Below are 12,081 nucleotides of genomic sequence, written 5' to 3' on the forward strand. Positions count from 1 at the left end.
AAAAAATGTACAAACTACAACACTTCTTTGAATTCCCACTCCAATCATTTTTTGATCTATGTGAAGAGATAATGATGCAAGACATGATGTTAAAAACGCCAAAAACAATTTTGATTGGAGTGGGTACTGAAAGCCAAACTGCGGATTTGATTTAGGATGAAACAAAGCTAAATCTCCCAGCAAAATCTGGAAAAACAAAAAAACTTTTGGAATAAAGTAACTAAACATTATTCTGTTCAGACAAAAAAGAATTCCAAGAGTTGGTCTAATGGATGAAGGTTGGTGAATGACATAAACATTGAGGCTGCTAAGACTATGGAATCTAAAAACCTCAAATCATTGTCACATTTCCCCGTAAAGAACTCAGGTAAAAGCAGCGAACTGAAGAAACCGATGAGTAATGAGGACACAAGTTAATAATAATCTGCGTGGGAGGGAACAACTGTGAAAAAATGCATCAACAAACTAATTAATAAACCAAAAGATATCCTTATCTTTTATTCAATTGCATAACAAAGTAAAGTTTGAAACTGTCTTTGGCTCTTTGTTTTTTTTTATGGGTTTCTCCTACTGGCTGCCTTTCCTGACCCGACTGATGTGCCCTCTCCGCTCCATGATTGCTGTGCAGGTGCTGTTGTCGATAAGCCAAAATCAAGCCTCACTCTTCAGAGAGAAATTATTCTTCAGAGGCCCATATATATATATATATATATATATATATATATATATATATATATATATATATATATATATATATATATATAAAAATCAGGCGGTGAAACAGCCTGCAGCAACACAGACTAACCATACTGCTGCAGCCGTAAAAAGAACAAAGATGGCACCAAACCATGATTTATTTACTTTCTATGTGCAGCCCTCTCCTTGACACAAGAGCGAGATCCACCGTGAAAATGATGGAGTGTCACAAAAACTTGTTTTTTTGGGGGAAGAAAGGATGCACATTTATTATGTGGTGATAAAACCAACTTCCAGAAAATTCTGCTGGATCAGTCAAAGATGCACAGGTGATGCTGCAGACAGTGGGGCGATATCAGAACTCAGACACTCGTCTTTCAGTCAAAGTCAGACGAGAGCTAGGGATTAACAAAACTCGTCACGTCTCACCTGACAGCTGCAAATTTCAAAATCCCACGTTTGACTAACTTCTGTTTTTATGGTCATCTGCTTTGGGATGGGCTTCTTTTTTTAAACTTTTTTTTAATGAAAAAAATCATACAGTTGAAGAACCAACTGAAAAACGACAAAAACTTTTCCGCCATGCTTTAGTGCCGTACACATTCAGTTCTGACATCAGTGTCGAAGCTACAGAAAGTCTAGGGGGCCATTAGATTGGCTGAAAGCGAGCACGCCTGCTTTGCTGATGAGTTTGATTGACAGATCCATTAGCCAATGGTGACATTAGTTGACCTGCAGCGTGAAGGGAGTCTCAATATTCACCGTAGAAAAATCTCTCACAAATGTGGGGAGATTCACAAATGAGAGCGGGTTTGTGAATGCACATTCTAAAATTTGAACGAACTGTGAGTTCATATTACAAGTGCAGCTAAAAATGATTTTTCAGAAGCATCTATTGTTCATTTCTGAAATATGTTTTGTGAATTTCTGAAAAATGTATTGTTTTTGTGAAACACAGCGTGCCCATTTGTGAGAAACACTTATTATGCATGTGTGAAACACAATGTGTGTTTATGAAACACAGGGTGTGCATTTCCAAATGAATATTACACGTTTGCGTAAAATTACATTTGTGAATCAGAGCGTGTGTATTTGTGAAACAGGTTGTGTGCATTTCTGATTATTGAGACTTTATTAACTCCATATATAATTGTCCTTGAACTATTGAACTATGTGTAAAGTTTTCTCTTTTAATGGTAAAGAATAGGAAAAAAACAACTCTGTCTCTTCTGTGTGCTGGAAGTAAGTGAATATAAAATGCTTTAGTAAACATAGCATGTATAAAAGCAAGTTAACTCCTGACAAGAGTGTAAGAAGAGGAAAGCATGCATGGAGATCAAAGCGTTTGAGCAACGGCGAGGTGCAGTTTCTTCTGATCCACGACTCCAGAGCCGGAGAACCTGTGTACATTTCCTGGGTAAAAAAGAAAACAGCCTCCGGTGGAGATCATTACTTCTCCTGTGGAGGAGCAGGCAGGATCGTTAGCGAGCTTCAAGGAAACGCCACGCGGCTAGCTCTCCGTTTCTGAGGTCACACTGCTGTTTGCTTTTGTTCCCTTCAAAGTCTAATCTGCTCTCTTTCAGACATTTGTCAACTTCCAGCTGTCTGCTTTTTTTTCCTTTTTTTTATTGTGTTATTGCTTTTCTAGATGGCAGCACTTAAAAACTCAGACCTCCCTCCCTGCCCTGTGTGAGCAGGGGTTGGCCATTTCTTACCCAGGGCAGAGCTGATAAGACGTGAAAGTGATGGTTATTACTAATAACGAACATAATTGCAGTGTAAGGGTGAAACCTGGCCTGTTATCACTCCAATGAGCTTCCATCCCTTGGGATTTGCCGGTTCCGTTTTAAATGAAGACCTCTGACCTCTGATCACGTTGGGACTTGGCTATCTTTGGCAAACATTTCCTTTTATTAACTCCTCAGACATGAGTTCCAGTACACGAAGACACTAAATGTGACAGTTAAAAGACATTTCCCTCACAAATTATATATCTAATACTAATTTATAATGTATTTCTTTGGAAACAATTTACTTTTTATTTTCCTAATGTGATGACAGCTCATTTAGCTCCGTACACACCAGACATGTGATGCGCGTTCAAGAATGCCTGTTTAGCATGTTCTTGTAGATGATGCACTGGACTGTTGCTACCAAATACTAGCAGGTGGATTCAGAATCCTGAGTTGTGAATCCATCTGCTAGTACCGACAGTTGGAAGAGGTCTGGTGCAAAATGCTAAAGCGTTGCAATGCTCATGAATCTTACTCCAGGATTTTTCTTTCACAGCTCTATTCCAATAGACGAACGACTTTGTGTCAAATGATTCTGGACGGGCACATACCGCAAATGATTAACTCTCCTCCATGATCACTTTTTAAACAGTTGGCACTTCTGCATTTTGGTCAAAGTTGAATTGGTTTTAACTTTTACGCACAATCAATTTTTGCGCGGTCTGTACGTAGAGCCCAGATACTGGCTTAAAAACGTGCTTATAGTGAAGTGGGAACGTGAGAGTTTTGAACACAGAAGCCCAAAACAAACATTTACACACGTTTGCATTGAGTTTTCATTGGAAGTGGTCGTTGAAGTCACGTTTTCGATGCCTGTGTGAAAATAGTATTAGACTGTTGCCTTCTGGGTTTTTTGGAGAAGAGTCGAAAGTAAAGTGTTGACTCTGGTTTTCAAAAAGCAGATTTGTTGATTTGGTGTGTTGTTGCTGGCTCTTGCTCTTGCTCGTCTTCAGGACCTCACTCATGTTTCCTCTCTGTTGGGTTTCCAGACGTTTGGATGGAGTGGTTTTCGACTGCGGCTGCGACATCCGCTGGATCCAGCTGTGGCAGCAGCGAGGAGAGGCGATGCTTCACACGCAGGAGCTGTACTGCAGAGACGGCGCATCCAAGATACGACTGGGGAACATGTACATCGAGAAATGCGGTGAGCAAGAGGCTGGGGCGGGTTTGGAAAGGGCTCAGGGAAGAATCACCTTCAAGAGCTAGAGTTTATAGAGGAGATTGGAAGAGGAAGAGACGTGGAGGAGTTCTGGGGTAAATCTGATAAGATGTGAGGTGATTCAAAGTCTGAGGGCTCTGAGGTTTTATCTCCCAGGGGAGATGTAGGAGTGCAGATATGCATTTCTCTCCCTTTGTTCTAATTTCATTATGATTAAAAACTTGATGAAGTCCGTCACCATGAAAAGCTCCTCTGACAGGTGTGTTTGAACATGCAGGTGTGTGTTTGTGTGCTTCCAGACTTACCAGAGATCAGCGTGAGCCACAGCAGCGTTCTGGTGAGGGAGGGCGACAACGTGACCGTGAGCTGCAACGGGACCGGATTACCGCTGCCCGAAGTGGACTGGACCGTCGGCCAATTGAATTCCATCAATACACACATGGTCAGACCCCCACACCTTTAAAAAATAAACAGTTGTGTGTGCAGCTTTACTCCCCCCATCCAGATCATATTCTTTTATGTGTTACAACAGCAGTTTTCATGCTAACCCAACACTTTTTCCTTGAATTTACTCTGAGAACAGCATTATTTGACTGACTCAGTGTTGATCACATTTGCAGCCAAAGAAGCAGCTCATATTGCATTCTGCGCCGAGCTGCACACTATGCTCCTCAGCGTCCGTCATCAGTGACTATCACTTCAGGGTTATCACTGTCCTTGGCTGGCAGGCTTTAACCTGCAACCTCACTTGGCCTGTGTGGTTAATGAGGTTTGGCAGTTGTGTGTCATTGCTTTGTTGGGATTCAAGATAAATGTTTCTGCTTAAAGCAACATTTCAAGTTCTGTTCATGTAATATGCTCTAAAGAATTAAACTTGATGAGACATGTTGTCTATTTTTAAAAGCACAGAAGTGGTGGAAGATTAGATTTCCATTATTCGCTACTTTGATATAAGCACAAGTGCATTTTACCTTTTTTTTTTTTCAAATGGCGTGATAATGAATGCATTTTTTTCTCACTACATTTTTCAAAGATACACAAAAACCTCCACACATGTACCACTATTGTGATTTACTTTATATTTAGGTATGGGGGCCGGTTTAGCTTGTGCTGGTTTGCGGCGCCTTCCATCCGTGAAACCAGGGTTCGATTCCGGGCTGCTCTCTATTCCCTTCTCTGCTGCTGTGCCGGTCTCACCCGGTTGGATTGAGAGGGTTGGGTCAGGAAGGGCATCCGGCGTAAAACATTGCCAAGTTAACCATGCGACTCATCCTCGAGGGAGAGGTTGTTTAGCTGTGGCGACTCCTGATGGAAGAAGCTGAAAGTGACAGACTTTATATTTAGGTATAAAATGAGGATTCTTTTGTTCTATCCATTGGGACAAAACCCACAAAAACCCCAAACCTTCAGAGTTATTGTTTTTCTCCTATTCTCTTAGATTCAATTTTTAGGAATCCTATTTGTAATATATATATTTTTTTTTTTTTTTAAAAGATCAGCTGAACTTTAACAACATCCCTGTTTGATGTTGCAAATATGGATTCTAGACCTGTCAGGGATAAAAGTTCAAAAATGAGTTCAACAAGATTCAGATCAATTCCTTCACTGGCGTTGAAAGAAAAATTAAATCCCCCAAAAGTTTGTGTTAAAACTGAATTTTCAGGTCTGTCACACTCACTCGTGTAAATATTTTAAATTATCAAAACAAGTCCATGTTATAATTGCTCCACCAGAACTCTTAAGATGGATATCCCTATCACTTAAGTTATACAAATGACCTGATTCAGCCGTCATTGAATCAGTTGCAGTGGCAGATTTTTTAGTGGAAAAAAGAAATTCCTTCATACTGGTTAGTTTTTTTTTTCCTTGTTTTTTTTTTTTTTAATTTGAGCTCTTTTTTTGCAAAAGTGAGAACCTTAGATGATCAATCTAAGCTGAATACTTTCTGTCAGGAAATAGTTCAGCTTTTAAATCCTTGGTGAAATGCACATATACAGGGGGTTGACCCGTACGGGTCCAGTTTTTGGGTTGTCTGGGCCCATACAGGGTCATTGAGAGGAGCGGCTGCATCTTTAGAGGTGCGCAGGTGTTACTTGCTGTTCCTGTGAGGCTTGTGCATCCACCTTTAGGGACATCATGAAAACAGAATGTTTTGTAAGGCTTACGAAAGATAGATGCATTTATATACGGGTGATGCTGTCAACAGCGCCCTTTACACAGCACTCCAGTAGTTAGTTGGGTGTGTCGTCACTTACCATACGTCAATACAGCACAAACATGATACGGAAGTGCCTGTAGGACGCCCATAGGGTGCCCACACGACTACACTCTGATGGTCGAATTTCCTAAATTCTGAGTCAGGCTTCACACAAGGAGCCCCCACTTATCACTTGGACAGCACCAACAGGATTTGGGGGAGTTGAAAAAGTGTAAAAAAATGTATACGACACACCTGTGTCTCACCTACTTCACATTTACTTACCCTTGGGTGTTGTCTGAGTGTTCACTGTCATCTGTCACTTGCAGCATGTCAGAAGAAAAAACATGTGCCCAAATATTTTTTTCTCTACTACCTCACTTAGCGGTTTTGCAACCTGCGTGTCTCGTACAGGTTTGTCCATTTTTCACCCACAGACAGCCCATATCCACACATATGTGCAGTTGTGGCAAAGGTCTTGGTCGCTAAAATAGGAAACACAGAGATCTGTGGGTAAAGTAAAGCTGCTGTAAAGGCAACAAATTTGTTCTGAGCTAATGTTTTGATGGAATTAAATGTTTTTTTTTTAGATTTTTGAGCTATTGGAGACACATGGAAGTACTTGGAAAAATGGGAATAGTCGTTTACAATTGATATTATAACCATAGTAATTTACCACAACAGTAATATGCAGTGCCTTTTGAGTCATACATCTTATGATTTCTGCTCAGGAAGGTTTTAGAGAAAGAAAAAATATATAGTTTTTCAGAAAATGAAGCTCAAATAGTTTGGAAAGATGTTGGTGTAGGCTTTCTACAGACTGACGTTATAATAATTATGCTCTCTTTATCCAAAAAAGACATTTTTGTGACTGAGACACTTTGGTTGAACCCACAGTGGAGCAGCTAACCTATTATTCCCGCTCACTGGCTCAGGCCCCAGAGCATCACTGCAGTACAAACAACAAGAGCAGAACGGAAACATGACTTTAATTGACGTCTGCGGCTTTATCGCTTAAAGTGACTCTTCAGATTAGATCAACCTTAACCTCAGGCTTACAGTCTAAGCACAGATATTGGCCAAGCAAAAGGAAGAATAAGAGATTGATATTTGGCTTCATGATAATAAAAAATGGAGTCAGTCAAAATGCAAGTTGTCTTTTTCTTCACATGCTCCCTGAAGGGTTAGGCTTGGTGTAATAAAGGACGGAAACATTAATGAAGTTGTTAATTCTCTCAGATAGTCCACTTCATGGCTTTGTTCTATTTCCTTCCACAGGAATTGAACCAATGAATAATTAACCATAGTTTTAATTTAGTTTTTTAAAACTGTAACCCCCAAGACTGTTATCGTATGTGCTGTAGAGTATCTAAACTTTTTGCTCTTGTCACTCTTTTATAGTCGAACGTTTACTGGCCGAACATCCACTCCATTGATCTGAACCTTTTCAACATCAGTCGAGACGACAACAACTTCCAGCTGAGCTGCATCGCAGAGAGCGTGGTGGGGATGACCAACTCCTCCATCCAGCTGAATGTGCAGTGTGAGTTTTCCATCAGTTGTTTGAATTTGTTTGGTGGTGTAGTGGCTAGCACTTTCTCCTGACAGTGGTAAAACCTTGGTTCAAATCCCAGCTGGGTCCTTTCTGAGTGCGTGAGTGTATCCCTCCCACAGTCCAAAAACATACTTTGTTAATGATTAATATCTATAAACATACTGTAAGAATGCATAAATAAATAAAATGTTTTTTTAAAAATATAAATAAATGTAATGATCTTTTGTAAAGTGAAAAGCCTAAAAAGTAACTTCAATATATTCAAATATACTGCATTAATACCTACATAAAAAAATAAATATGTAAATTAATAAATAAATAAACATAGAATAAAACCTAAATATACTGCTCTACTGTAAATTAGGAAGCCCCAAAGCTTTAGTATTGTTAATTAAAAACATATATAAATGAAATAAAATAAAAAAAATAGAAAGTAAAAGAAAATAAATTGCTCTTGTGAAAATTAAAAAGCCTCATAATGACTTAAATATCTATAAATAGAATGTGTACTTTATTATTTAAGATAAAATATACTTTCAAATGTAAAAGTGTGTTTAAAATGTACTGCTTCAAATCCGATGTGTGTTACTGATTCATTTACCTTTTTAAAGCTTTAACCCTCCTGGTATGTTCTGGGTCAGAAGTGACCCATTTTGAAATTCAAATATAAAGAAAAAACATAATTAAAAGTATTTGTTTCACTATGAAATGTCTTTTGCTTGGCTAATTTTGTGTAATCAACTTAAAGTTCAAAATTTGTACAGTTACTCTATTTGTAATTTGAATATAAGCATCAATGATGTTCCTCAGAACAAACACAATAGGAGAGTTGAAAGTGGAAATAAAGAAACAGAGTACTGAAGTTGAAAATATTAAAGTCTTGACTGGGGAGGGAAAATTACCTCCCTCTATGAGTAGACAGCAATACTTGAGCTTCAAATGTAAGATCTGAAAAGATTTATGAGGTTGTTCAAAGGTTTTTAAAAAAGATCTACAAAACATATTTGTCCCCCACACCTAAAATCACATCTGACTAACGTTGCCCAACACCTTTCTAGGAAGGTCAGTATGCACACCAACTTCCTAGACACATTTTAGGTTGGGGACTCTAAAAAATGTCATTGTTTCTCAAAAACAAAGTTGTTGACATGATGTTAGGGAGCTGTCAAGCTCTGCACTGGGAGCATCAAGTTTGTTGTTACAGCCTCTAATCTCCTAGTTCTGGGTAAAAAAGCTTTGGTGTCAGGAAACTGTCTCTGAAATTGTCCCTGTGCAACCTAGGATTAAGGAGAACATGGAAAATTTCAATTAATTCAGGTGTTTAATTAAGAACTTCAGTTAAAATGTTAAAGACCCACTCTAATCAGCTTTTGATCTGTTGTCGAAGCATTTCCAGTGGTCTTTTAATGATGATTATGCAGTTTTTAGCCAAAATCAACAAACCTGTCATTTTCTAGGACATAGTTTCTGCATAGTGACAGTAGTACATTAGGAATTTGCCTCTTGAGGTTTGGTCAGGCACTGAGCGAGCCTTCCTTTCATTTCCTATCATCCCTTTTGGTAGCTTACAGCTCCTCACAACTCTAAGCGAACATTAGCTTCACAACAAAAATGGCGAGCGATATTAGAGCTATCCAGCTGGACAGTTTTACGCCAAAAAACAGCCAGACAAGGAAAACGAAGACGTGGATGGATCTATTTGCCTGCAAGTGGATGCATCGAAATAGAGTATAGCAAACGTTCATTTTAAGGTTGAATACACCCCGAGTCTTTTTTGCTACTCTGTTTTATCTGCAGGGTCTATGTGCCTATTGTCACTCACTGGACGGTGAATATTTGCGTAAACCAGAAGACTTTGTCTAATGTGAGACCATCTGTCCAACGTTGGAAGCGTGGCAGAAATTGGGTTGTGTGCATCTTCTTCTAACACGATTGAGAAGGAATATAAGTGAACTCGTGATTGGAAGCTGTCTGTTTTCCGGTGAACCAGTACTGTGCGTCAAAGAATAAGACAGCCTTTATTGGTCCCACATTGGGGAAGAACTTCAAATTAAAGCAGTGATCTAACTTTTTACAGGAATGTCTGAACAGCATGAACGCAAAAGTTTTTTAATTAATCGTTACAACCTGAAGACAAAAAAATGAGTGCACAACGAAATGAAGTGATAACAAGAAACACTGTTAGTGCTTTTACCTTGAAGTATACCTCATAGATCTTAAAAGCTGACTATGAAACAATCCACATAAAAGCAAGCATGTTTTTATTATTCCATTCTGTGGTAAAGAGGATCTCTTAAGATGGAACACTACAAACATGCTTACAACACCGCAAAAATGCAAAAATTGTTTACTCTGGATTCAATACACGATAAATTGGGGAGAAATGCCGATGTCAAGCAAGCTATAGAAGAAGGACACATCTGTATTGTTGACTCCCAGTGTTTTGATTACTATTTGCTCACCTGCCATGGATCCTCTTAATACAACTCAGGTGCTTAAAATGCAACATCACGCCGCTCTGTTGTTGCAGGCTTTAATCAGAGCAGCCCGCTGTGATGACTTGGAAGAGAATCTTGTAACTAACCACTGAGCAAAAAAGGGATGATCCACATTTCAGGCCATCATTTAAGCTGCCATGTTTTGATTTAAAGCTAAAGATCCACTCCAATGAAAACTGTGTTTTTGGTGTTTTTAACGTGTTCTTGTTGCATTTTCTAAAGATGGAGGATATATATTAAGAAAATTAGGCTAAAAATTTCATTTCTAACTATTTCTTTATTCAAATCATTGTGAATCAGGAGCAGACAAAAGAAATGGTGTTTGAAGAAGATCACAATTGTGTTGTAGAACATAACCATTTACTTCTTTATTTTCCTTGTCTGAGCTGGTATCTGGCTCAAAACTGTACGAGTTGGATAGCTGGGATATTGCTCGGCTCTTTTGTTGCACCCTTATTGTTAGGTGAGAGGCTGTAAGCTAGCAGGAGAGCGTGAAAACAGGGATGGGCAGCCCGGTGTGTCTGCATGATAGTCAGCTATCCAGGTAATCACGACTGGTTCAGGTGTGTCCAGCCAATTAGAACATACTAGAGCAGTGTCTGTTGGAAATCATGCAGGAATGTGGCCCTCGAGTTTCCCATCCCTGGAACCGAGCGCTCTCAGTCATGGGTGACGGGAAAGGGAGCGGAGTTGCTTCAGGCCAACTCAGAGGTGAATTTTCAATGAACTCTTGTCGCTCTGCAGAAATTATGTACAAGAAAACCGTACAGGTGTATTGATTTTGGCCACAAACAGCTTAATAATGATTGAAAGAGCACTGAGAACGCTTTGACAATAGATCAAAAGATGAAGAGAGTGGGATTTTAAAATCGAATTTAAAAAGAATGTCAAAAAAATATATCTCTATCTATTATTTTATAGTTGCCAACAAGACTTCATTGGTTTTCATTTTTTGTGTTTAAAGTTATTGTATTTTTGATACTAATATAATTTATTATTTCTGTTTAAATGAAGTATAGTTGTCAATTGTCCATCAGAACGCAAAGCATTTGTCTTAAAATTGACGTGTGTTCAATAAACAGAAAACAGCTCATTACAAAAGAGTTGTGGATCCCCAAAACCATGAAACATTTCTGTTACACAAAAGCCTCTTTTCCATTGACTTTGATGGGCTTATCTCGGAGCATAAAATTGATCATCTATTAATGATAAAGACAGTCTGAGAGAATAATTTAAGATTGAAAAAACCTCCTCTATGGGGGTTGAGCAGCCAAATTATGCAGGTACATTTGGAATGCAATGAGGTGTTGCACAGTTACAAACCAAGTGAAATTGATGTAGCCAATTAGCAAGAATATACCCTCCAGCCCACATGAAAGTCTGGCCTTGATCTGTGCGCATAGAGAGACGTAGGGGGAAAAAACAGCTATGATAAAGCTTTGATTTAGTAACCATCAACATTCTCCTCTCACATCTGCACAGTGACTTACTGTAAAGACTTCTGCTCTTACATTAGTCTACCTGGTGTACTGACCCTGGGAAGATTTGGAATAGACTCCATTCAAAGCCAATATTTATCAAAGGTGCCTGACATTTTTCTCTTTGTAGCAAGCCTCCTCTTGTAGGGCTCAATCTATTGTAGCTCTTTGCAATGCATCACGCTGTAGGACAGGGGAGATTTGTCAACAATTCAAACACTACCTAGTGGAGCAGGGCTGCCGAGGCCCGTGCTGGAATGACAGATTGACTTTGCGGCATCAAGTCTTCGGGGTCTGCTTTTGCACGGACACTGAATGGATGTACATCTTCAGGCATTTTCTTTCCTGTTGACACTCTGCTGGTGCTGCAAATTAACTTATTAATTTTTCATCACATGCTCTGATGGTAATTACATTTCCTCCCCTGTGCAGCCTGTTGTCTCTGGAAATGTCATAAAATAGCTTAAACTGCTGCTCTGATTAGGGAGTAATCTGATTGACAGGGAAATTACCAGCCGTCAAGCGACATTCTCTGCATTCAAAGATGAGCTCGCTATTTTAGAGAAACTGTAATTAAGCACAATGCAGATTCTGCAGGCGCATTGTTCTGCCGCTGTCAGGAACAGAAAGCAGCTCTGCAGCCGTGTGGACTGACAAAGCGCAATCGTCTTTATTGTCGTTACTGCAGCTTCCTGTTTACACTCA

The 12,081-nt window shown here is 39.2% G+C and overlaps 1 protein-coding gene across 4 annotated transcripts in view; it reads left to right on the plus strand.

Moving 5' to 3' along the window:
- ntrk3b (neurotrophic tyrosine kinase, receptor, type 3b) overlaps positions 1–12,081 on the plus strand; it is a 271,299-nt gene that overhangs the window by 139,183 nt on the left and 120,035 nt on the right. For all 4 annotated transcript variants that reach the window (XM_023953662.2, XM_023953663.2, XM_023953664.2 and 1 more), the window contains 3 exons: positions 3,479–3,633; positions 3,948–4,090; positions 7,247–7,388. In XM_023953662.2, coding sequence (XP_023809430.1) covers positions 3,479–3,633; positions 3,948–4,090; positions 7,247–7,388 — 440 coding nt within the window. The remainder of the gene's footprint in view (positions 1–3,478; positions 3,634–3,947; positions 4,091–7,246; positions 7,389–12,081) is intronic.

This window comes from Oryzias latipes, chromosome 3, assembly GCF_053564925.1.
Source record: "Oryzias latipes strain Hd-rR chromosome 3, Olatipes_Hd-rR_3.1".
Lineage (NCBI taxonomy): Eukaryota > Metazoa > Chordata > Actinopteri > Beloniformes > Adrianichthyidae > Oryzias > Oryzias latipes.